The sequence below is a fragment of the Pimephales promelas genome, chromosome 3 (assembly GCF_988280905.1).
Source record: "Pimephales promelas chromosome 3, fPimPro1.hap1.1, whole genome shotgun sequence".
Classification (NCBI taxonomy): domain Eukaryota; kingdom Metazoa; phylum Chordata; class Actinopteri; order Cypriniformes; family Leuciscidae; genus Pimephales; species Pimephales promelas.
In genome coordinates, this window is record NC_142771.1 from 22,805,057 (window position 1) to 22,831,756 (window position 26,700).

Sequence of the window (26,700 nt, forward strand, 5' to 3'; positions counted from 1 at the left end):
TTACCAAAATTGAACCAGATCATCTCCAGACCATGCCGACCAAAAGTTATGGAATTCATAAAAACGCTGCATGTCGTTCTCGAATGCCAAGCGAATACATTTTTACGTAACGCTTGCAAAAACAGACATAAGGCTGTATCTCCGCAAAGCTTTTACTTATTTAGACCAAACTTGGTCCATGTCATCATAAGCATGACCTGAGGCTACGTGCTGCATTTCGGCGCTGTGCCACCTACTGGTCTGGAGATATGAAAAATCACAAACCACATATGCTGGGTTTTGTCTTACGCTTTGTGCAGTGTTGCGATTTAGCGTGAAAAAAACATTTGGCGATATCTTTGAAACCGCTTCTCCATTCGACACGAAACCACCGTCAGAAAATTGGAAACATAGGTCATTCATTTTTTCACATAAATGTCTATAACTCCAAAACGAATTGAGATATTTCCACCAAAATTGGCACACAGATGTATGGGCTCACTCTGAGGACACCTAAAAAAAATTGTGTGACTGAGCCTCTTGGTGGCGCTATAACAGAACATAACATGCTATACTTAACGAATGCATTGGTGTAACATCACGAAACTCAGTTTGTGCCATCAGCACCATCCCCTGAAGGTACTCAAAAGATTTCAAGACAATGCCACCTTTTGGTCAAAGTTATAACAATATTTCTAATAATGCTTATAAGTTTTGAATAAATCTGCATATTTTAATGCCACTGGTCTGAAGGTTTTTTCATCGTCACCAAACTCTGACCACATCACATCAATTTTGTAACGACGCCACCTATTGGTCGAAAGTGATAATCCATTTATTCACATTTTTAGTCAATGTCATATTTAAATTCTTCAATTGGCTTTATGCCCAGCTGCACTACTTCCTGAACTTCAGCCAGCTCCTTGTTTCCTGCCTGCCATTATTGGCCAAATTGATTAATTCAGGTGTGTCTGATTATTGTTGCCATGACTACTGAGGTCAAGCACACCTGAATGAATCAATTTGACCAATAATGGCAGACAGGAAACAAGGAGCTGGCTGAAGTTCAGGAAGTAGTGCAGCTGGGCATAAAGCCCATTGCTCCTTGCTGCAGTTGATCTGAAACTCTTAGCCATGTTGGCATGTCTTGTCGGCTGCTTATGCGTTTGGCCCCGGCAATTGCTGCTTGCAGCTATATTGTTATTTGTTTTTATTTCTTCAAATTAGAATTACTGTTGGCCTAGGAGCCCAGACATAGCCTACTATTTAAAAAAATAATAATTTCCTTTTAAATCATAGCTGCTGGATTTTTAGTTGTTGTTTGCATTTGATCATATTGCTTAAATACATAATAATTATGGCATTGATCAGAAAAGAAGAGAAGAATTCAATTCCTCACAAATCTACCTTCTAGGAACACTGCAGGCACAATTGAACCTGTTTTTTTATTATTACTATTATTATTATTTAACTGCAACTAAATTTAGCTTGACATAATAAAAACCATATACTGAGTACCATGTTTGTGTGTACAGTACAGTGCACTTGTTTGTGTATATTTATTTATTTTATTTATTTTTGATGGAGAGGTTTGAGCATGAACTAGCCAGTGATAATTGCACAATGCCAGCCAAGGACTGATTTAAAGAAAAGTTGGGCCTTTTAAAGCTGAAGTAATGATGCAAGATGGAAGTGAGATCAATAGTCCTTCTTGTGATAAACTCTATAAAAGCAAAAGCAGTCAATCAATATCTTGCTGTTTCTTTTTTTAAACCCAATGACAAATGTAATAAGTGTTGCAACACCCCAAGCAAATCTGTAGGTCTGGTCGATGTTAAGTCTTGATATCTTGACATCAAGTTTTTAAAGGTGTTCGTGTATATGGCTGAAAGGCACGGTCAAGCTGTTTTTAGCAATGTCTCAGTGCTGCTGAAAGCCCATTTTGGATGCTTACTTGATCCACCCATTAGTGCTCTAAATGAACTGAATAATTGAATTAGGTGTCAGACCAATGAATAAATAAATAACATCCACTGTATTATATTAAAAAACATACAATAATCCCTGTCCTGGAGAGACAAGCAAGTATTTCAAAATAATTTACAGTATGTTGTCATTACTAATCTATCAAGCCATTTTTCAGTTTAGTAACTCACTGGCCAATTATAGTGAGGATTTCACAGAAAATGAGAATGTGGGCTGCTTCATCAGCCAGAAAGAAAGGTCTAGTAATTTCTCTTTCAATTAAATGTGTACAAACTCCCTGAACCCCTTTCTACTTTTGTGTAATGGTGTTCATTACTCCAGTGCTGGGGAATAGCTAGATTAAAAAAAGAAGCGCTTTGCAGGATTTTTGAAAACCAATTATACAAAAACTTCCTCAAGCTGTATCATGACATGAAAGATGGACAAACACACAAAGCAGAAGTGAATATTCAAGAAACAGGAAAACAGCAGAGCAGGAGGTCAAGGTCTCGTACTGTAAGCCCTGCCTGAAGGGTATTATTTGGAGTTTAATGGGTTTAAACATAAGCTTGACGGTTGACATCTAAGTGCATATTTCTCTGCAAAGTAAGAAATGGCAGCGAAATGTGACAAATGTCCACTCTTAACACATGGCCTTCTCAAAGTGGACTATTAAAATGAAGTGTTCCCAAAAAAAAAAAAAAATGATGTTTATATAACAGATATTTTTATTAAAAATGTACATTTAGTTTACTTTGGCAGTTTTTCCCCTGTGGTCTGGATTGCATAAATTGCATTTAAGTGCTAATGAATTAATGGATTGCATTTGGTGCTACAGATAGTCCTGTTGATGGTGTGACTGCAGCAAAACACACAAGAAAGAACAGGTAGCCTATGCTACAGAAAGAAAAGCTTAATACACAGCAGCTGTTGAGCATTTCAATCCTTGAACACGGGAGAGCAGCCAACAACTCAATTATTCTTTCTAATCAAGTATAAATTCTTACATTTATGCTAAAGCAGGTGTAATACTTGCAGGATGTCGAGCCAGCAGAGAATGCTAAATCTGAGCTGCATGCTAATTTTTTCTTAGTCTAGGTAGATCCTCAAAAACACTTTGAAAATTGAGCCTGCATATATATGAATTTATCTTCTATCTTTGCAGCTGTAGATATCTTTCTTTGTGAGACAAATTACACCAATTATGCCATTATGCTACATTTCTGCTCTCTCTCTCTATATATTTGTTTTGTTAAGGACTCGCTTTTAGTGAAACAGGTGCAGAAACAGTATCCAAATGCAGAAATATGTTTACCTCTCACTCTAAACATTATTCATAGATATGCATTTTTAATAAATCCTCACAGGGGTGTAAATAACAGGCTCTGAAGCTGCATTGGCTTTTAGCGAGGTACAGCGTACTGCTGTGCGACCTGTGGACAACCTGGAAATGAATGACAGGCCAAGATGTAAAACAGCTCATCTACTCTAATTGCAATCCTTCATGAGTGCTGCGAGATGCTCCACCAAAAGAGCCTAATTAAATGTCACCACCTCTAATTTGCTGCCTCTCGGTAACACATATTGAAATGGCACTCAAGGTATCTTGTCTCCTAGCAGCTTGAGTATTTGCAGACCACGGCAACCTTAGCTGCAATGATTGATTGATTTGTCCTTCTTCAGAACCGAAAGACAGAAAGTTTCATGTGGCAATATATTAGAGCGGGCAAGTGGGTGGTTGGTTGGAGAATCAAAGTAGTTGAGAAAGTGAAAATTGGAAAGAAGAAAGTGATGATATGCAGAGCTGGACAGGGACAATATTTCATTTTCATACACCCACAAATTTTGAAACCATAGACAACCGCATTTTTTGCATTGCCATCACATAAAAAATTGTTTAAAGGCTGGGGCTGAGCAAAAAAATTAAAGATTACTTATTTTAAATTAAAAATTTAGAAAGTCAAACTTCAATCTACTTTTTATGTCTTCTTGGAAATGTAGCCTACTTTAAATTATACGTTAAAGTAGTAATAGGTATACTTCACTTATGCTGACAGAGAAGTCTTGGTATATTTGGGCTATACTTGAAAGTATAATCAAGTATTGATTTTTTACACTGTAAAAAAAATATTGTTGGTTTAACTTAAAAAATGAAGTAACTTGATTGCCTTCAAATTTTAAGTTCATTGAAATGGAAAAATTGAGTTAATACAATGAAGGAGATTGATTTAATCATCAGAAACTCAAAATATTATGTTTATATGAACTACATAAATTATTTAAGTTGATTTGACAAAAGAAAAAATTTTGTGATTACAAATATTCAAAAATATTTTTACAGTGGCTTGTGTTTACTCTTTTGATTGAGTAGCCTATTAAATACGTTTTCACATTGTTTTACATAGCCTACTGTCTTATAAACGTACATTGTTTAAAAATATTGATTTATTAAGAACAACATACGTTCCTAATTCGGAGTATGCGAATTCTTGTATAGTCCACTGGTAGTGTACATAGGAATTTATTTCTAATAAACTTTATTGACTGAATTTTCTGGCAATCTATGATTTCACTGTTATACGGTAGGGGGCGCTATTGCGCTTCTTCTGAATGAGCACAGAATCTCCAGATCAAAACACAGGTTAAGAAGCAGCAGAAACAAGCAATACACACGTAAAATCTTCAAAGTTGTAAAGTAGTTGTGTGCTCAAAGTTTATACTGCAACATATACTTAAAAATGCTCTTTTATACATTAAAAAGTGGACCACTATTATATTTAAAAAGGTTGTCAACCCTGTTTTGTTTTCAGACGGTTTAATATAACTTTCAAAAAAGTCCAGTACTAACGTGTTTCACTCATCAACGACAGCTGTCACAGTTGCTGGTGTGACAAGAACAATACTCCTTATGGATATACTGTCCTATTTAACAATGCTCAGTCCCACCTTCGTGGCCTTCAAAGGATGCAGCCTATGAACTGGGACACGGCTTTTGTCCCTTTCAGGCAAGTAAACACCTTTTGGGCAGCTATTTCAGTCATGAAAGGGCATCTTCTATCTCTTTGAATGAGAAAACATCAAATTCCAAAAATGTTCTCCATGTTTACGATTCAATTTCATATTTGGGACATTTTGTCCCCACAATATAGGGAATAGCCTACCTTTAAAACACACACACACACACACACACACACACACACACACACACACACACACACACACACACACACACACACACACACACACACACACACACACACACACACACACACACACACACACACACAGAGGAGGAAACACTTTAATTCTGGTTTGTTTGTTGCGTGCCTGTGTTGACCTTTCCTCACTGCCTCAAGACAGTTCCATTACTCTTAATCAGTTGATGTCTGATTGGTTCTTTGCACCTATTATCCCCCTGCAGCCAACTGTGGACATTAATGACTTCATTGGTCAAATCTCTGATCTCACACCTCACCAGCTGTCAACTTTGTTTTAGTTCTATAAAAACAGTTTCCATATGCCAACAGTGTTTTTATTTTGTCAGTATGCTCTTAAAGGGTTGATTGTACTGTGCTGTACACAACCATCCTATTATGATAAAAATCTATCCAGCGTTTTTGTTTAAAGGATTAGTTCACTTTTGAAAAAACTTTTGCTGATAATTTACTCACCCCCATGTCATCCAAGATGTCCATGTCTTTCTTTCCTCAGTCGAAAAGAAATTTAGGTTTTTGATGAAAACATTCCAGGATTTTTCTCCATTTAATGGACTTCAATGGGAACCGGATGGTTCAAGGTCCAAAAGACAGTTAATAACTGTTTCAGATGCAGCTTCAAATGTCTTTAAACGATATCAGACGATGAATAAGGGTCTTATCATGCGAAACGATCGGTTATTTCAAAACTTATTCCAAAAATGTAACTTTTCTAAGGACAAATGCTAGCCTTTCTCTATTCTGTGAGGCGCGTTTGCAACGTCACGTATTACGTAATTACGTTCAAAAGGTCACGGGCGACGTAGCCGAAAGTACAGAGTCAGTGTTTACAAGTTGAACGCATAGGTTGAACGTGCAAACTAGCTCAAACACCGTTTACAAAAAAAGGAATTAAAAGGAAAAACAACGATGTCGGACGATTTTGATTCTGTACTTCCGGCTACGTCGCCCGTGACCTTTTGAACGTAATTACGTATTACGTGACGTTACAAACGCGTCTCAGAGAATATAGCAAGGCTAGCATTTGTCCTTAGAAAAGTTACATTTTTAGAATAAGTTTTGAAATAACCGATCGTTTCGCATGATAAGACCCTTATTCATCGTCTGGTGTCGTTTAAAGACATTTGAAGCTGCATCTGAGACTGTTATTAACACTATCTTTTGGACCTTGAACCATCCGGTTCCCATTGAAGTCCATTATATGGAGAAAAATCCTGAAATGTTTTCATCAAAAACCTCAATTTCTTTTCGACTGAGGAAAGAAAGACATGGACATCTTAGATGACATGGGGGTGAGTAAATTATCAGCAAACGTTTTTTCAAAAGTGAACTAATCCTTTAATCTCCTCATATGTTTTCCCCTGCCTCAGATTGAGCCATTTGATTTTGTGACGTCACTAAATCGCGCCGGTGTAAACAGTGGTTGGCGAATCAGGGAAAGATACGTCATGACTAATAACACCCAATCATAGAGCTGAGCGTGAGCCTCTGCGTCATCATTTGTAAACTCCTCCGTTTTGTCTCGTCCACACTAAAACGCCCTCCGGAGATTCAAAACGCAAAAAGCAGCTGCAGCGTTTCTAAACTTCTCCGTTTTAGGTCTTCGTTTTTCCCGTTTTAGTGTAGACGGGAGGTGCAAACGTAGCAAAAGGTCTCCATTTTTAAACGAAAACGCAGTAGTGTGGACGGGGCCTAAGTGATTGTGGTGTTCTGTTCTTGGGTGTAATAATGAACACAGCAGTCATTTGATTGAGATGCCATTTGGTCAAATGTCTTCCATTTTGTCTGTCTACAAACTTAAGGCAGCAATGTAAATTACTCATATCAGACAGCTATAATTTAGACACTCAAATAATCGGCAATGGTAATGTCAAATTGTATATGCAAAACAATTTTTTCATTTTTTTTCTTCACATTTTACACTTGTTTTATTAAACCCAGCAATATCCTACGGCAGTCGCTACCTTATAAACGAATACTCACATCAATAACTTCAACACCGCTTAAGATTACATTCAAACTTAACTTTAAACTTAAATCAACTCATTCAAACATCATATCTTGAAACTTCAACACACTAAAGTTCAACTCACGAGGAAGCTGCATGCAGTCTTGTTTCATTTAACATTCTTTTACTGAAAGTTGTCCATCTGCTACAATAATGACTTTACAATCCTGGTGAAGTATCCGTCTCTCTGTGGCAAATCTGTGCAAAACAGACTTAACTAATCAAAGTCAGTTAGGATATATAACACAGCCTACTATAGGCCTGGGAAAGAAAAATGAAATCAATCTACTTTCAGTTTCATCAATTTATAACATCAAATACCTTACATATGGTGCTCTTTCCAGAGAGCAATTCCTTTCATTAGCACTGCCTGCAACAGCTCCCTAAAACATCAAATAGACTCCTAATCCCATTTCTATCGAGCCACATAAAACCGAACAGATGTAAAAATACCAGTAGAGAGAACCACTAAAGTAGTTTGATAGACAGCACTCAGCAGGTGCTCTTTGAGATGTGTACAGAAGCCATGGGGGGACGGCGTCAGGGAGCCCCAGATCCACGTCACCGGTCGATCTGGGTTAATGAGGGAAGGAACTGAATTAGTGAGGTCCAAATCTAACTAAACCCACTGAAAAAGCAGTAGAAAGAGAAACTGTTTCTGTGCCTATATAGTGATGATCAAAAAGGCAAGTTAAATGAGTCTATCACATCAGTCTAAATCTGTAGTTCATATATCGTTCAGTAGAGTCTGTTTCCTCAATTTAATTAAAACAGAATATATCCGCAAGTATCCCATCAAATCTGTCATCTCACACAATACCAATCAATAACTCTGACAAGTTCACATGAATGCCTTCATTAGTTTTATGTTGAATGAACAGAGAGACAGTGCAATTTACATTGAAATGTCATCGTGTCCCATGGGATCTTGGTGTGTTTGTGTCAGACAGCCAGCAATTCTGGCTCCACTCGCTGAAAGTGCACTCAACAGAGCTCTCAAAATCACTTTCATGCATGTTTGCTTATTCTGGATCAGAGTATCTTCCCTATGAATAAATGCATGAATTTTTTCATACACTCTTGGCACAGTCTGAGATCTGAGATGCAAACTCAGCCTGGTATTTAGCTTTTCTATCACTGTGTTTATAGTACAGAGGGAAGAAAATGTCTCTGATGCAATGGGCCTAGCAGTCAGGATGATACGTTTTACATAAAAAGCAGGATGAACTTAATAAAGTGAGAAAGTATCTTAAAGTGAGAGAGCACAATAAAATGTTTTTTTTTTTTTATGAGAGCACAAAAAAGACACACTGCAAATGAATATGTGAATATATAAGTACTTTCAACAAAGACTCTTTTTTTGCTTTTGCACCTTCTTTTGGGACTTTTCAGTTATCAAGAGTCAAGGAACTTGGCTCAAACATATCCTCAAACTGTGCCACTTACACTATGGCTAACTCAACTCACAGAACACTACTGGATTGACATGAATGGAGTTGAGTGGGTTTTGTGTCTCTCGAGAATAAATGATCAAAATCAGAGGGGAAAGGCAGTGTGGAGAAGTGTAAAATCAACAATGGCAACAAAGTTGGGACAATGCAACAAACTGGAGACATTTATATGAAATTCAAAGAAAAGTAGGTAGCCTATATCAAGAATTAGGGGGAAAAAGAGAAGGTGATGATACGTTGAGAATTGGGCATGCATAGTATTCTTAAATAGTATTCTTAATAGCACACTTTTAATTATAGGAAACATCCTACAGGAATGGGTGAAAAATGTCAGGAGGATGAATTTAATCAGAAGAACAGAAAAGACAAGAAATGACAACAAAGTAAAGAAAACATAGGAAGGTGGCGGATTTAGTTAAAAGGGAGATAAAGCCTGAAGATGGCAGTCATGCAACTGCCGTAAAAATCCAAAGGAGAAGAAGAAGAAACGACAGCCCCTATTGCGGACTTTTATTTTGTTTGTGTCGTAAAATTAGAGTGACGCGTTCCTTTACGGCACAGGCTCTCACCATACTGCCTCTGGGAGTAGTCGTGCATCCTTCAATCAATACGAATTCGTACTCCAGTGAAGGTAGGTTTTGCGTGAATTTATCTCAGATGCTTTTTTATTTCAGTCAGGAACTGAAAACTGAACCCGCGGCAAAAATCAGTTTACTTAATTCTCGTGTAACTTACGTTAAGGAGAGCAGGAGCATGTGCGCTAACGTTATTGCTAAATCCATCAGCTCAGCTGCTTTTACGCGCTCAATCCTTCCACGCTACTGTTTATCGTTCAGACCCCATTGTTCACACTATGTCACCGATCTTCGTAGATTAATAGCATCTGCTTTTTACAAAAATAAACTACTTCAAACGGGAGATGGATGGGTACATGTGTATGACTTGGTTAGCGGGGAGGCTTCTCATCATGGCCGCTTGTAAAATGCTGGAGGATGTCGTACACTACCGCGGCCGTAGAGATAACTTACAACTGCGGTCCGTGGCAATGATCATAGATTTGAATATTCGAGGCTATTTTTTGGGTCATAACACGAATTTAATAGTTCTATCATGATATTAAAAAATAAGGTTATTTTCGTAGTGTATTTCGATTTTTCTTGTTCGTCTGTCAAAACTAAGAATACTCACCGACCAATGATAAGGAGACTAACGTTAGGTCATGTGTCCGGAACCGGCATTACCGACATTACTTTCTTTCTTTTTTTTTTTCTTTCTATTATTGATAAAAAGTAGACTGTATTTTCTGTCCTTTCTGTCCTGTCCTTGTTAGTATTATATATCATTTGTGTTAATAAATAGGAAAATATTCAGTAAGACAAGTATTTTACTTGCATTAATGATTTCTTTAGTGCTTGATATGTTGGTCATTTCTGGTGTAAAGGCAGTGCTCAGATATATGAGAAAAAGGGATAATATTTAGTAGATACATTTGGTATTTAGAAATGTACTTAAATGGTGCCTTATGTTATGGACATACTTTTTTTTTTAGGCTATGGCAAAGTTTCATGCACCTGTTATTCAGGACAATCCGTCAGGATGGGGTCCTTGTGCTGTTCCTGAGAAGTTTAAAGACATGCCCTACCAGCCTTTCAGTAAAGGAGACCGACTGGGAAAGGTAAATTCTTGTTAATATTCATTAGCCAACCTTATAACATTTTTTCCCTAAAGGTTAATTGCAATTATTTTTATATGTAGGTGGCTGACTGGACTGGTGCAACTTACCAGGATAAGAGATACACAAGTGAGTGTTTGCACATTGAGCAAAATGACCTTTCTTTTTATGCTCAAGTCACTTATCAGTCAAAATTGTTGTTGTTCTGTTCTGTGTAGATAAATACTCATCTCAGTTTGGAGGCGGCAGTCAGTATGCTTATTTCCATGAGGAGGATGAAACAAGCTTCCAGTTGGTGGATACTGCCAAGACTCAGAAGACTGCCTATCAGCGAAACCGTATGCGATTTGCTCAGGTAGAGCTGCTTTCTAAACATAAAATGTTTTGTTTTTTTTTTCTCTCTTACACCAACCTCTTTCCAATCCTCTATGGCTCTCTCTTTTCTAAGTGTTTATTATTCTGTGCTTCTGTTTTCCAGAGGAATCTTCGGAGGGACAAAGATCGCAGGACCCTTACTCAGTTCAACATGCAGACCCTGCCTAAGAGCGCCAAGCAAAAAGAAAGGTGAGTTCTGCTTACCCAGTGGGAAAACCACACAAAAAACTAGTAAACACACACTCAGCCTGATCTTTCTCTGAATAGGGATCGTATGCGCTTGCAGAAGAAATTTCAGAAGCAATTTGGCGTTCGGCAAAAGTGGGATCAGAAGTCTCAGGTATCAATTGCATCCATTTTTTTCACAATACGCAAGAAAACATGTCACTACATCCATTTCAGCTTGATTTTAAAACAAACTTATTTGCCTTTAATACCCCACCAAGATGGGCGTTTTTAGTATTGAGTTTTAATATCAACTTTATGTGAACATATCAGTTCTTTTCACACTTCTATTTCTACATCTACCGTCTCCTCAGGCCCAGCTCAAGCCCAGGGACTCCTCAGTGGAGGTGTGCAGTGACTGGGAGGTGAAGGAAGAGATGGACTTTCCCAGGCTCATGAAGATGAGATACATGGATGTGGCCGACCCTATCGACGTGTGAGCATTCTGACCTCACTCATGTCATCGAGATTTCATAAGAGTTTGTTACTCTTGAGGGAGTCCTTCATTTTCGTTCCTCTCTTTCCCAGTGAGTGCTGTGGAGCTCTTGAGTACTACGACAAGGCTTTCGATCGCATCACCACACGCAATGAGAAACCACTCAAGAGCATCAAGAGGATCTTTCACACCGTTACCACCACTGATGACCCTGTGATCCGCAAGGTACTCTGAAGCACACTTACACTCGCCCACATTCATTTGTTTTTGATTGCTGCTGGTTTCTTAATTTGAATGATGTGTCTGTCTTTTCTAGTATAAATGGTATTTCTAATTGAGCTTTTTCTGAACACAACTCATCCACAGCTGGCAAAGACCCAGGGCAATGTGTTTGCCACCGATGCCATCCTGGCAACTCTGATGTGCTGCACACGCTCAGTCAACTCCTGGGATATTATCGTTCAACGTGTGGGCAACAAGCTCTTTTTTGACAAGAGAGACAACTCTGATTTTGGTAAGCGTTTGCTTGTAAGTTGAGTGCTACTCATTTTAATGGCTGTCAAAAGGCTGTTAGTGTCTTAATGCTGGCCATATTCTGGTTTAACTGTAGGGATTATTATAAATTTGGGTTATTATAGGATTGGGTCAGTGTGTGAGAGTGCCAGCTAGTATTGCATTAATTTACTATTATGCCTTGCTAGTTGTTGAACACTGTTATTGCAAAGTCTAGAGAATTAAATTTGTCACCAAATTAAAAACAGCAAGCTGGTTAACAACGATGAGGTTTTTGTTGAAATTGCAACAGTTTTTTTTATAGTCTCTGCTAGGGATGTGGGATATGATCTAAATCTAATCTAATATATCACAAGTTATTTTATTTTATGATAATATGTATCACAATGTAGTTATATTTGCTTTAAAGGAGAACTCCAGCGAACAATGAACCTTTGGTTTAATAAAACATCGGTACCTAGTCAATCGTTCTTTGAGTTTTGTTTTCATGATAATCGAATGTAAAGAGTTTTATCTCTAAAAACAGTTTAGCCTATAATGCTAGTAATGGGGGCATTGACTAGGTAAAAAGAAATCGCTAGTTTATCGCACTAACAAGGCTCAAAATAGCCCCACACTAACACAGTAACATAATGAGGCTCCATACATGCAAAACGAAGCATTGAGAACTTTGGAAGTGTACAGACCGTTTAATAAGTAGATACTTTATGAAGACAGTTCACTTCGCGTATACAGACAGGAGCCATCTTAAAAAATAGTCTCGATAAGTCAAACCACGAACGCTGTTCATACAGTTCAGAAGTTGGTTGAACTTCATACTGTTCAGATCATCAGCACGACGTTCGTGGTTTGACTTATCGAGACTTTTTTTTCTCTAAAATACCAAAATGATGCTAAAATGAAATGTTAAAAATATATATTTATTTTTAGCAACATTTTATAAATGACTTTTTTTTTTTTTTTTTTTTTGTCAGTTATGCCATTGAAAATATTGGCCTAAAAACCTCTAACTACTTGTAAGATAATCTAACCGTTAAGCCCTGATAGAACCAGTTATTAAATGTTTTTGCTGCATAAAGTAATAAATGTGAAGTTTTGAAGCTTAAACTTATTCTCCCTTGTAGACCTGCTTACTGTGAGTGAGACTGCGAATGAGCCGCCTCAGGACGAGGGCAGTTCTCTCAATTCCCCCCGAAACCTGGCTATGGAGGCCACCTACATCAACCACAACTTCAGCCAGCAGTGTCTTAGAATGGTACGCTTGTTTTTCCACAGTAAACCGGCCATTAACACGATACATTAACATCCATATTCTGTTTCAGACAAAGACTTTTGTATGAATGCATTTTTGTTGCTTTGTTGTCAGGGAGGAGAGAGGTACAAGTTCCCCAATTCTAACCCATTTGTTGAGGAGGACATGGAGAAGAGTGAGGTGGCATCCGTTGCCTACAGGTATGTCCAGACCTCTGCAAATAAAATAAGCATGTGTGTGTTATTATTATTATTATTATTTATTTATTTATTTTTTGTTCAGACAGGTGAGGCAGCAATTTTTCCCATTTTTTATGTTTGGATTTACATATTTACACATATGTATTATTTACATAATACATAAATCAGATTTGTTTGGAAATGTATTTAATTCTGATCAGTAACATTGCATTGTTCTCCTAAAATTGACTTGTTCACTTTTTTCTTTGATAAAGTACATACATGTTGAGTCTAGGGCTGGGCGATATGGCCAAAAAAAATGATCACGATAATTTTTTTTAAATCAGTCGATATCGATAATTATCACGATGTCAAATATTTATTTTTTCAAGTTTAAAGGCATATTTTTGCAACTAAGTGAAAGTTGTATAAAGCACAGTGTTAATTGTGTTTTTAAACTACTCTTTAAATTTATGTTCATTAACAAAAACAGTAACATCTGTTTTTTTTTTTTTTTTCTTATGTAACAACCACATTTTTATTTGGTAAAAAGTAATATTCTGACTGTTTGAGTTGTATTCAAATTAACCATTGGTCATCCAGTATCATGCATTTAGATCATGATAACCACAGATAAAACCAGGTATAGCCTATAACTTAGCTCCTCACTATCATGGCATAACTTGATGGTTTCTGTATTTTTAGTTTGAAAAACAATAGCCTAACAGTTAAATACATTATTAAATACTGTACTTATATTCCATTAGTCATAATACATTGTCTACATTAATAATATTATACAATTCAATATGTATACCCCACATTTCATGGTGCAGTTAATATTACCAGGCTAACCTTACAGTAAATCCATGGTAGGCTAAATGGATTCAGTATCAATTCAGATTCTGACTGGATCGTTGCACGTTGCAGTGTTTCTCCTTTTTGTCAGCGGTGTTTCATCTGCCTTTAAACTGGTTTAAACTTCACATTTGTGTTCTTCGCTGAACTCAAGTGCTTCTCACTGGATCTCGTGAGCAAAACGATCAGAGGCGCGTCTGCGTGAGCTCGCGCTCCGCTCAATGCACTGCCATTTGGACTTTGACCCGAGCGGATAAATGCTCCGTGTGGCGCGCGTGGTTTAAATGAGTTTCGTTCCGCTTTTGACGCATAAACATTATCGAACATTTATCGACCTCTTGATATTGTTTTATCGAGGAAAATTATATCGCGATAATTATCGTTATTGTTTTATCGCCCAGCCCTAGTTGAGTCTAAAACTTTTATATAGCAACCACATCATATTTGAGTGCTATTTAAACAAAACATAAGAATGAAGAATAAATTTATTATAAGAGACATTACTAAATTTTCAGTTACTTGCTGAATTCAAAATAGTGACCTTCCCTGACTGATTCTTAGGTACCGGAGGTGGAAGCTGGGGGATGACATTGACCTCATGGTCCGCTGTGAGCATGATGGAGTGATGACCGGAGCAAACGGAGAAGTCTCTTTCATCAATGTCAAGACCCTGAATGAGTGGGACTCCCGAGTAAGAAACAAAGAGAGACGGATAATTGCATTTAGCCATTTCAGAGAGACAGGTGATATAATTCTTTGCTCTGTACAGTACTGCAATGGAGTGGACTGGAGACAGAAACTGGATTCCCAGAGGGGAGCGGTTCTGGCCACAGAGCTGAAGAATAACAGCTACAAATTGGCCCGTTGGACCTGCTGTGCTATTCTTGCGGGATCGGAGTACCTCAAATTAGGGTGAGTACAATACCGCCGTCTCTACATTATTTGTTGTGTTATTTTGGTTTCTTATATTGAGTCTTTTCCTGTCCGATTTCTCACTACATGTCCTTTTCTCTTTAGGTACGTCTCCCGTTACCATGTTAAGGACTCGTCTAGGCACGTTGTCCTTGGTACACAGCAGTTCAAGCCCAATGAGTTTGCCAGCCAAATTAACCTGAGCATGGAGAATGCTTGGGGCATCCTGCGCTGTGTGATCGACATCTGTCGCAAGCTGGAGGAGGGCAAATACCTCATCCTCAAAGACCCGAATAAGGTAAAGTAAAACTTGTTGCACTGCAGAATCGAAATTTGACATGCTTAAGCACAGCAAGATTCTGCATTTTTTGTTATAAATAGGGCTGGGTATCGTGACACAATTTTCGCTACCGATGCCATATTGATACCTTGATTTAAATACCGATTCCTGAATGATACTTTTTATTTATACCAATTTTATGAAATTCGTTTTAACAATATTGCATGACCTAAAAAAACAACCTTTTTTTACATTCATATTTTGCATCTGTAAAAAAGCACCAATGCTACATTTTTCTGTTTCCTAATCATTTAGCCTCATGTATTCTTTTCTTCAATAAGCTCATTGTTTCTGCCTTAACTTAATGCATTGTTTAACAATGAAATTAATTTAAATTACACAGTCACCTCTTACCCCTTTTCCACCAAAAAAAAGAACTGGTGCTGGTTCGGAGTTGGTTCAACTTGCGAACCGCTTCAGAACCTATTTGTTTTTCCACTGACTAGAGCGCCCAGGGAACGACATCGTTGCGTCACTGTGTACGTCGCCATACGGATTAGCTAAAAACGCTTACAAGTACAACATTACTTTGGGAATATCTCTAACTCGTGTACCAAGAAGGCTTTAAAAACAATTGAAATATGTAAGTCTTTTAATCTGTGCAGGCACCAGCTCCGAACCGGCTCTCAAAATGCTTTGGTGGAAAAGGGACTTCTGATAATAGATTACTCTAAATTGTAATTTAGACACGCATTTTCTGAAAAATGCTATACAAATCAATGTGAATTGAATTAAATATAGGCTACTGGGGTGCGGGACAAATGCTTCACGCTCAGCACTAGGGGTGTAACGGTAAACAAAAATCACGGTTCGGTACGTACCTCTGTTTTAAAGTCACGGTTCGGTACGTTTTCGATACAGCAAAAAGAAAGAAATGCCAGAGAAATTTCCTATTTGTTTAAAGAAAAAATATTTTTAAATAAGTGTGAGTTTTCCTAGATCTTGAAACTTTCAGGTTTATAAATGGGGCTCATCTTTGAAGGATGAACAAATAATGTTTTGGTCATCACATTAAAAATAACATTTAAATATATATTTATTTATATAATATTTGAATTTTGAAGTGCTGGAAAAAGATATGTGAAGTACTTGAAAGCATTCCACCATTCCAGGCAAACTGGTTCCAGTTACTATATTAAATCCATGGTGAATGTTGCTGGTCTGTGGATGAAAGTATTACTAGTTCATTCACGGCACAATGTTTCTCCTGGTTTCCATGACAGCGCTGTTTGATCTAATAGAGATCTACGGTTAATAACGGAGAAATGTGAATGCTTCTCACTAGATCTCGCAGCGATGTTATTACCTCAGTGGCGAATTCAAATGTTTTCTTTACCGGATCTCTTAGCGCGGTGTGGTAACAGTGTTGCTTGATCGAGATCGGCTCGCGCTGCACAGATGTTGCTGGTCCGAACTGATAAACGATCCATGAAGCACGCGCAGTTTCGTTCTGCTTTCATTACGCTTGGCATTTAATGTTGCGCAACGTTGTGTTGGCCGCGTCAGCACGAATTTTGCCGGCAGTAAAAATGGTCCAAGCAATCGTTCGGTTTGTATGCGTACCGAACCGGAAGCCTCGAACCGAAACGGTTCAATACGAATACATGTACCGTTACACCCCTACTCAGCACACATAAAGTTTGCCGCAAAGCACTGGGGAAAGTAGCCTAATGATTGTGGATGTGTCGGGGAAAAAATAGCGAGGATATATTTGAATTAATAAGTGTTTTCTGAGTGTGTTGGCTGCAAAGATGAATATGGTGATTCCTGCAGTAGTGAACACGTGCACCTATATGGATTACATTAACTATTTATTTCCAGTTGTTTCATTTAAAAGTATACATATTTTCACCGTCTATAGGCCTATTTCTGATGTCTGTGAGGCAAGTATCCTATATGCTGAGTTTCGGTTCATTTGTGATGCGCTCCAGTTCTTGCAGTCAAAGACGGAGACATTTTCTACTCAAGTGCATTCTCTGCACTTTTAAGTGCCTTATCAGATTTATCTTGTCGCCAGTCTTGGCAGCAATTATCTTGTCAAAAATATTGCATCGCGTGCTTCTGGCATCGAGTCTGGTACATAGGTAGGTACACTTTTTATTTTATTGTCCACATATTTATCTGGATCTATCTATCTGGGTTGGGACACTTACACACACACACACTACAGCCTTACGTGCGACGAGCCACGTCTCTGGGCAACCTCGTAAACTAGTGTTTTTCCACCACAGCCAATCATGCTGCATGCTTGTTTCACTGACATTGACAAGATTAACCCCTTCGATATCTAAGTTTGGTACCGAAAAACAAGACCTGTTTCGATACTCGATAGTATCGAGGCAATTCAGTCTGTACCTAAAAAGTATCAAAAGCCCTAGTTATAAACAAATCTTCAGTAGAAATGAATTGTACTGTTATACACACCTGCATGGTGTTAATTTTAGCTGTAATGCTGTGCCAGTAGGAATCACCTTGGCAACTTCAAAGTATTTCTTAGCCTTTTTTTTTTTTTTTGTGTTCCTTAATAGCAAGTAATTAGGGTGTACAGCCTGCCTGATGGAACCTTCAGCTCAGATGAAGACGAAGAGGAGGAGGATGAGGATGAGGAAGAAGATGAAGAGGGTGAGGATAGCTGATTGTTTGTCACTTTAATATGTTTATCCATATGTTTTATCTGGTTACCTTTTGTTTCTTAAACATTTTTTTTATTTCTTCCAACAGATGAAGACAATTAAGGCGTCATTAACTACCACAGCTGCAAGCATTATGTGTTTCAATGCTGCAAGAGCTGAATAAAGATGGTTGATTATACATGTACTGTGGTGATGTCTCTGTCTGTTTAACCTTTGCAAGTTTAATTATTGTTATAGATCAGGGCAGTACAAATGGCCTTTCTTTTAAGAATTCACTCTGAAAAATCTTGCCATTTAATCTTATTTGTTAAAACAGATTCCTCAGGAATAACATACCTTGTACCTGTGAAGTGAAATGCATAAATATAAATGGTCTGACATTTAAGTTCTGCAGGTAACACTGTAATTAAATATAGCTGCTAAATAGTTTGTTTTTGGCCCTAAAATAAACTAGATACAGTATGCCTCAGCCACACTGTTAATGCTTAACAAGTCATAAAGAATAAATGCATATTTATTGATAAGGTGGTAAAAGAAATAGTAAAGGCAGATATTTAAAAAATTCTTTAAAGAAAAAAACAGTAATAGTTACAATTTAACTTATTATTTTAATATATTTTGAAGTGTAATTGTATTCCTGTTTAAGCTGAATTGTCAGTATCGTTACTCCATTACTCCTCATTTCTTATAATCGGTGTTGAAAACCGCTGAATGTTTTTGTGAAAATTTTGATGCATTTTTATAGGATTCTTTGATGAATAGAAAGTTTGAAAGAACAGCATTTATTAAATATGAATATTCAAGGTTTAACTTTATTAAGATCCCTTGCGGGCAATTTGGGTGTAGCGTAGTAGACATACATAAAATACACACCACAAAATAAAACGAGACAAATAAAAGAAATAAGAACACACAACAGTACATATAAATTTATAATATGAATATTTACACTTCAGAGTATGCTGTCATTTTAAACTGATTTTATGTCCTTAATATAATTGAATGTCCCTTTTGGGGTGCATAGCCAATGGGGCTCTTCAGAAACCCTGATGGTTTGTTTGGAAGGTTTTAGCATTTGAATTACCATTAAATAGTGTTTGATTTCAACTGGGAGGAAAATAAACAAACAATTGTTCGGTTTCTTGTGACTAGTTTTGCTTTGTCTTGGTGTTCAAGTGCCAGATGAAGCGTAAAACACAGTAAAACACATTTCCTTTTGTGCCACAGTGAATGTGTTCTTCCAATCTCCAACAGTACCACAAAACAAATACAACAGCGTAAGTGAAAGATACAGCTTGTTTATACATTCCACGATTGGGATTTTTGAACATTGACCTTTGTGCATGATTTGGGGCTTAAGTAATAGATCTTGTGGGATGAATTCATTGTTTGCCTTTGGGTCCTGTGTCATGTTTTTAAAAGTGGCCATCTCCACAATATGTGCGATAGTATTATCATCCAGATTTTTCCCACTGCTGTCCTGAACGTGGACCCAAATGCAAATGCATTAGTATCAAAATAAATCTTTAACAATCTGTATTAAAGAGCATTCTGCAAATACTGAAATATTATGACCATGTCCTTATGTGTCAGGAAACGGATGTTGTACTGCCCTCTGTTGGATGTGATTAAACCAAGATAAACTGCTAGCTAAAACACAAGGTAAGAATTGATTTTTATTTTTTTTTTACACCTTACACACACACAACCTTTGTGTCACATTAGGGTTGATAACGCAGAAGCCTGAACATTAGGGATACCAAGTCAATGTCCAAACATTTTTTAAAACATACTCTGATGTGCTGTTAGTCTAACTTTTTCCTGTTAGATACTGCTTTGAAAGTCTTCAAAGCTCTTGGGAGTATCAACTTTGGCCCAGATGTGGGAAAAGAGGAAGAGAGCATTTAAAAGACACGAGGAGCAATGAGGCTTAGTCCAAACAAAAGCATTTCTAACATTTGATTATACATGTGGCTTACACAAACACAGTAATAGTCCGGTCTGCCTTCACGGTACTCTAACCACAGCATCTTCTCAAGATTGTTGGGAATTTTTTTTTTTGTCTGTTTTGTCCTCGCATATTAATGTTATGATGTTCTGTGTCCATATTGTAAGCCTACCTGCAAAAAATTGGTTTAGTATGTAAACAACTAAATAATTCACACACTCGTATATCTTTATTGTTGGCAGCAAATTTATCAGACAGGGACCAGTTGTCATGCAATAGCTAAAGTTTCATCTGTTTTGTTTATTTTTTCATAATGCGTTGTCATTAGTTAGAAAAGGGGAGAACAAAGGGAATTAAAAGTGGTGATAGAACATTGTTAGTTCTTAAACTAAACAGCATAAATGTTCAATAATTAATTTTCAGTAACAACGGGCTTGGTCTTAGTTTGTACTTTGGATATGACAGTAAAATAGGTTGTAAACAGCCTGATCAGAACTGACGCACTATTGCGCTGACAATGTACAGAGAGAATAGCATTTAGATAAGAGGACAGAAATATGTCACTGTCCAAACGAATTCTGCTGTAACAGACGTACCTAACAGTAATCACGATTTTATTTTATAGAGAGCAGCACAATTGACTGAACAGGCTGGACGAGAATGGATCAGATAGAAGTATCACACAGTCATGGTCAGTAAAGAACCAGTTCTTGCATAGTAATGAGTTAAACTATGGTTGCGTTGTAAAAGTATCCACAGGAAAAATGTATTAGTCAATGTTGTTTGTATAATGCATTTGATGTCTTAGAAAGTAGACTTTAACTGTCACAGATATACTATTTACACTACTGATCTAACCAATTTGACTACGTTTTCTTATGGGATTATTTAGAGATAATTTAAGACATGTATTCGTCAAATTCAGTACAAGTAACACCGTAATTATAGTCAAACAGATTTGTCTTACTGCTATCAAATTTACCTAACAGCTTTGAAGTCAGTCGTGGCAGTGAAATAAGGCCAAAGTTACATTCATCAGATGTTTGGTCAACAGAGGTAGTAGACCTATATATGTGATATTTGTAACGCTTAATAAAATAGACCTCTAAACCTCCAAATCGAAAAGTCATGCATCACCAAATAAAAACTTAAAGTAATTAGTGTCTGTCTTCAGACCTGGTGTTTGCTCATTATACAATATTATTATCGAGGGAGCAATAATGTCAACAGGCAGCAGCAGCTGATATTCACCCAACCTTTTTATTACTGTCTTTATTGCTACTGATTAAAACCAAACAACACAAAAAGTAATGTAACTTAAACAGCATGGTAAATGAAACCACTAATATGGGGGGTGGGAGAATATTATTTATATGTAATATTTACTAAAATAGCTACAGTGGCTTTAATATTACATTTATTTAAGTTTTTCCTATCATGTAAGTGATACAGTTTACAGTCAGCTAGTCATTAAAATAAACCTGACAACAAATATGATTATGTGGGAATTAAGTACTGGTTTGAGGTCAAATTATTTTATAATTTCCCTGGTATATTTTAAGGGAAAAAATGTTAAGAAAAAAATAGCCCATTGCAATATACTAAGTCATCCTTGTAACAAGACAAACACTATAATAATATTCATACTGAAATCCTCATCGTAATTGATAATAGAGATGTGAGATGGCATCCGTTGGATTTGTATGAGAGAGCGAGTTTGCAATGTGATATGAGAGACATCGAAGTAGCGCCAGTTTCAGTTATACCCAAATGATCATGTTGCCAAGGACAATGGAGATATTAGGAAATATCTGACCTTTGAATGTACTGTAAGTATTCTACATTCAAAAGATGTATGTACTGTATTTGAATTACAATTTCCATCTATTTGTACAGCATAGTTTCAACATAAACAAACTAATAAACTTAATGTAGGGCATATTTGCCTGTCATACATAATTGAAACGGGTGACTGGTCAGATTTCTGTAATAATACTAACAATAAACTGAATGTGTTTTAAACACACAGTAACCAGGTTTATATATATATCATCAACAAATCCAATTTGTTTCAATCTCATACACATATTAGCCATACTTCTCATTCATTTTAGTTGTAAATGTATTTATTTTTTTCAAAATGTTGATTCTTAATTTGATTTCTTTGAGTGAATCTTATGTTTCTTACCTATTTTGTTACAATTGACAAATATGCATCACTTTAGTTTATTAGTTTATGTTAAAACAGTAATCCAAATGGATATACATTTTATATGCAATGAAGTATATTAAATTTAGTTCTAGAGTGGTGTAAAAAAAAATCAATTAGCCTTTTTTTGTTGTTGTTGGTGGTGGTTTTTTTTTTTTTTTTTGCTCTGACAATACTATATTTTTTCACGTCTATATCTTTCTTTTTTCCACAGAAGAAGGGATTAATTTATCTTACTCTCCCAAACTGAGATTGGTCCTGGTTGGAGTGACAGAAGCTGGGAAAAGTGCTGTTGGTAATGCCATTCTGGGCAAGAAAGCCTTTGATGAGGTTGGGGTAAAGACTCGAGCAAGTTTCTCGTGTCAGGGTCTGGTGAGAGGACAGCAGGTGCTTGTTGTTGACACCCCGGGTTGGGAATGGTTCAACGTCAATGGCTCCTCTGCATCAGTATGGACGGTGAAGAAGGAGATAATGAGGAGTATGAGTCTTTGCCAGCCTGGTGCCCATGCCCTGCTGCTGGTGGTACCACTGTCATTCACATTCTCCCAGCGTGAGTGCCATGCCGTGGAGGAACACGTTGAGCTGTTTGGTCCAGAAGCCTGGAGTTGCAGTTTGGTGGTCTTCACAGTCTTAGACAGAAAACAGTTACGTGGTACCACCCTAAAGCAAGAAGTGAAGTTGAACGTGGAGCTAAACAGGCTGGTTGAGAAATGTGGAGGCCGTTTTCATGCGCTGTACAGCAATCTTAAAGAAGGTGAGAACCAGGTGGATGAACTTCTGGCCAAGATCACAAAAATGATGGCTAACAATGGAAGTACTATGCTCTCCAGTGAGACGGTACTGGAAAAGGCCAGCGAAATGGAGAAAGAAGAGGAGAGAAGATTGGAGGAAGAGCGAAAAAAGAGGGAAGAGCACATAGAGAAAGTGAGAGAGGCATTGAAGGCAAAGGAATTAAGAAGGTTGAGAAGGAGAAAAGACCAACAGATATTGGGCGGTAAGATCAATTAATTAATCTTCTTGATTGTTTAACCCATTCAGACTCTGTGTCCATTACAATGGACATCACATGTCAGCCCCCTTTTTTTAACTTCTGGAGCATTTCACAATGGACAAAAATGGAGCAAAAATGGAGGCTCTAGACCCTTCCAGAGCTGAGACATGGACATCCCACGTAGCATTTATGCCATTATAAATATCTCAATATCTCAGCTCTGGAAGGACCTAGAGCCTCCATTTTGCACTCAGGTCTAATTCCCATGACCCTCTATCAGAATCCAGAGTTTCAAGAAGATTGGAGAAACTTATTTTTTCGCACCAAAAAAAAAACGACAGGGGTAACACTGTCGTTTTTTTTTTTGGGTCGAAATTTTGAGTTTCTCTGATCTTCTTGAAACTCTGGATTCTGATAGAGGGCCACAAGACTTAGACCTGAGTGCAAAAATGGAGGCTCTAGACCCTTCCAGAGCTGAGATATGGACATCCCACGTAGCATTTATGCCATTATAAATATCTCAATATCTCAGCTCTGGAAAGACCTAGAGCCTCCATTTTTGCACTCAGGTCTAAGTCCCATGGCCCTCTATCAGAATCCAGAGTTTCAAGACAATTGGAAAAACCTATTTTTTCGCACCAAAAAAAAAAACGACAGGGGTAACACTGTCGTTTTTTTTTTTTGTGCGAAAAAATAAGTTTCTCCAATCTTCTTAAAACTCTGGATTCTGATAGAGGGCCACGAGACTTAGACCTGAGTGCAAAAATGGAGGCTCTAGACCCTTCCAGAGCTGAGATATGGACATCCCACGTAGCATTTATGCCATTCTAAATATCTCAATATCTCAGCTCTGGAAGGACCTAGAGCCTCCATTTTTGCACTCAGGTCTAAGTCCCATGGCCCTCTATCAGAATCCAGAGTTTCAAGAAGATTGGAGAAACGTATTTTTTCGCACCAAAAAAAAAAAAAACAACAGGGGTAACACTCGTTTTTTTTTTGGGTCGAAATTTTGAGTTTCTCTGATCTTCTTGAAACTCTGGATTCTGATAGAGGGCCACAAGACTTAGACCTGAGTGCAAAAATGGAGGCTCTAGACCCTTCCAGAGCTGAGATATGGACATCCCACGTAGCATTTATGCCATTATAAATATCTCAATATCTCAGCTCTGGAAAGACCTAGAGCCTCCAGTTTTGCACTCAGGTCTAAGTCCCATGGCCCTCTATCAGAATCCAGAGTTTCAAGACAATTGGAAAAACCTATTTTTTCGCACCAAAAAAAAAAACGACAGGGGTAACACTGTCGTTTTTTTTTTTTGTGCGAAAAAATAAGTTTCTCCAATCTTCTTAAAACTCTGGATTCTGATAGAGGGCCACGAGACTTAGACCTGAGTGCAAAAATGGAGGCTCTAGACCCTTCCAGAGCTGAGATATGGACATCCCACGTAGCATTTATGCCATTCTAAATATCTCAATATCTCAGCTCTGGAAGGACCTAGAGCCTCCATTTTTGCACTCAGGTCTAAGTCCCATGGCCCTCTATCAGAATCCAGAGTTTCAAGAAGATTGGAGAAACGTATTTTTTCGCACCAAAAAAAAAAAAACAACAGGGGTAACACTCGTTTTTTTTTTGGGTCGAAATTTTGAGTTTCTCTGATCTTCTTGAAACTCTGGATTCTGATAGAGGGCCACAAGACTTAGACCTGAGTGCAAAAATGGAGGCTCTAGACCCTTCCAGAGCTGAGATATGGACATCCCACGTAGCATTTATGCCATTCTAAATATCTCAATATCTCAGCTCTGGAAGGATCTAGAGCCTCCATTTTTGCACTCAGGTCTAAGTCCCATGGCCCTCTATCAGAATCCAGAGTTTCAAGAAGATTGGAGAAACGTATTTTTTCGCACCAAAAAAAAAAAACGACAGGGGTAACACTGTCGTTTTTTTTTTTGGGTCGAAATTTTGAGTTTCTCTGATCTTTTTGAAACTCTGGATTTTGATAGAGGGCCATGGGACTTAGACCTGAGTGCAAAAATGGAGGCTCTAGACCCTTCCAGAGCTGAGATATGGACATCCCATGTAGCATTTATGCCATTATAAAAATAGTGGGTTTGTGGACGGTGGAATTATGGCATGGCGCTTGGTACCACAGACTCAGGGGGTCCCCCTGAGTGCAGTTAAATAGTTTTTATCTTGACAGGAACTTTAATTAAAATGTCTATCAAAAACAGTACCCGAATCCCTATTCAATAGATTGCCGATGGGACCGCGTCCAATTGCAGCATATTGAATGAACTGCGGAAAAACTTTAAAAAATATAGTGGGTTATTGGACAAATAGTGGGCTTGTGGGACGGGGGCGTAGCCCGGTAGTGGTCCCGGGACATTTGGTAAATATAGTGGGTTATTGGACAAATAGTGGGTTCGTGGGACGGGATTATATATATATTTTTTCATTTGTTTTAATTTATAGAAACCTCATGAGCTGGTAAAATGTACTTTTATATTTTTCAGAAACTTGAAATATAATTCAGGTCTGAGGGGGTGAAAAAAAGGAAAAGGTGGAGTTATATTTGTGAAAAAAGTACTGAACACAAGTTAAATGAGAATAAAAACCTCAAATATGGCTATATTTTATTATTTATACTTTTATATTTTAGCTTGATAATGACAGTTTTTAGATAATTAATTGTTCTATGCTTTCAAAAAATACAGATAGATAGATCTGTTAACTAGTGTGTGCTGCTCGAAAATGCCAGCGGTTGATTTTGTTTAGATTAGTTTGGAATAATTTTCGTTGGTGAAGCAAAAACAGACCAAGTAACTGAATATTACATAAAATGTGAGTAACAAGTTTATCAAACTCACTGATTAACTGTGGCTTCATGACTACAGCCAAATTATGAACAGCAGCACTCTTGCTCATGTCAAAGTCAATCCGCTTAGGATGTTTTTCTTGTTTTCTACAGATGAGGAACAGAAAGCCTCGGCTAGATACAATAATAACAATGACCTGCCTAGCAGTGGCAGAAGTAACTTTGTTCAGAGCTGCAAACAACAATGAACAACGTAAATGACCCCAGGATGAAACAGTCATATCCACCCCTGCAACTTCCACAACTCACCACCAGAAACCAGCCCATCATCATTTCTCATCTGTAGTACCTGATACTACAGAGTAAACCTGAAACATCCAAAGCAACTTAAACATGAAAAACACAAACATGCTTAGTCACTTTATTTATTTACATAATTATTGTTAATGATTTACAAAATCAAAGCTCGTAATACATTGTTGTAATATTTTGCATTCAAACATTTCCTTTTTTTTTTAAAGGCTCTATCATGGTAACTAAAGAATATATCATGAAATTTTAAACAATTTAAAACTGCACAAATATGATTTCCACAATGTTCTGCTCTGCTTTTACCAGTTTGGGGGATTTAATTTTAAATTGAAAAATAAATTAAAATTGTACAATTCTAAATTGAACCAGGGGTTTTCTGTGACATTTTAGAAGTGAAACCGTTTGTAATTAAAATGT

The 26,700-nt window shown here is 37.3% G+C and overlaps 3 protein-coding genes across 5 annotated transcripts; 2 read left to right on the plus strand and 1 right to left on the minus strand.

Annotated features, from left to right (window-relative positions):
- The first annotated feature begins 9,109 nt into the window (after positions 1 to 9,109).
- eif3d (eukaryotic translation initiation factor 3, subunit D) lies at positions 9,110 to 18,191 on the plus strand. 2 transcript variants are annotated; one of them, XM_039685772.2, is made up of 16 exons: positions 9,110 to 9,249; positions 10,168 to 10,293; positions 10,374 to 10,419; positions 10,509 to 10,645; positions 10,769 to 10,854; positions 10,933 to 11,005; positions 11,205 to 11,326; positions 11,419 to 11,551; positions 11,693 to 11,840; positions 12,964 to 13,094; positions 13,206 to 13,291; positions 14,690 to 14,819; positions 14,898 to 15,040; positions 15,146 to 15,338; positions 17,909 to 18,002; positions 18,102 to 18,191. In XM_039685772.2, the coding sequence occupies exons 2-16, from the start codon at positions 10,171 to 10,173 to the stop codon at positions 18,113 to 18,115; spliced, it is 1,659 nt and encodes a 552-aa protein (XP_039541706.2). In that variant the 5' UTR covers positions 9,110 to 9,249; positions 10,168 to 10,170; the 3' UTR covers positions 18,116 to 18,191. The 2 variants fall into 2 exon arrangements, with proteins under 2 accessions (XP_039541706.2, XP_088984635.1); XM_089128509.1 differs by lacking the exon at positions 18,102 to 18,191 and having other exon boundaries at positions 17,909 to 18,016.
- Positions 18,192 to 19,037: 846 nt separating this feature from the next.
- sult3st1 (sulfotransferase family 3, cytosolic sulfotransferase 1) lies at positions 19,038 to 20,345 on the minus strand. Its single transcript, XM_089128031.1, is given in 3 exon segments — positions 19,038 to 19,517; positions 19,921 to 20,068; positions 20,070 to 20,345. Coding segments are annotated over 3 exon segments (645 nt in total). The 5' UTR covers positions 20,234 to 20,345; the 3' UTR covers positions 19,038 to 19,184.
- Positions 19,540 to 26,355, plus strand: LOC120489123 (uncharacterized). 2 transcript variants are annotated; one of them, XM_039685774.2, is made up of 4 exons: positions 19,540 to 19,675; positions 20,587 to 20,652; positions 22,385 to 23,164; positions 26,125 to 26,355. In XM_039685774.2, exons 2-4 carry the CDS (start codon positions 20,622 to 20,624, stop codon positions 26,217 to 26,219), a joined length of 906 nt encoding a protein of 301 aa, XP_039541708.2. In that variant the 5' UTR covers positions 19,540 to 19,675; positions 20,587 to 20,621; the 3' UTR covers positions 26,220 to 26,355. The 2 variants fall into 2 exon arrangements, with proteins under 2 accessions (XP_039541708.2, XP_039541707.2); XM_039685773.2 differs by lacking the exon at positions 19,540 to 19,675 and having other exon boundaries at positions 20,536 to 20,652.
- Positions 26,356 to 26,700: the final 345 nt, after the last annotated feature.

Coding starts and splice junctions, on each gene's coding strand:
- LOC120489123 (XM_039685774.2), top strand. CDS start 20,622: ATGGATCAGATAGAAGTATCACACAGTCATG. Junction 20,653..22,384: donor AGAAGTATCACACAGTCATG/GTCAGTAAAGAA, acceptor TTTTTTCCACAG/AAGAAGGGATTAATTTATCT. Junction 23,165..26,124: donor AGACCAACAGATATTGGGCG/GTAAGATCAATT, acceptor TGTTTTCTACAG/ATGAGGAACAGAAAGCCTCG.
- eif3d (XM_039685772.2), top strand. CDS start 10,171: ATGGCAAAGTTTCATGCACCTGTTATTCAGGACAATCCGTCAGGATGG. Junction 11,552..11,692: donor ATGACCCTGTGATCCGCAAG/GTACTCTGAAGC, acceptor ACTCATCCACAG/CTGGCAAAGACCCAGGGCAA. Junction 15,339..17,908: donor TCCTCAAAGACCCGAATAAG/GTAAAGTAAAAC, acceptor GTTCCTTAATAG/CAAGTAATTAGGGTGTACAG.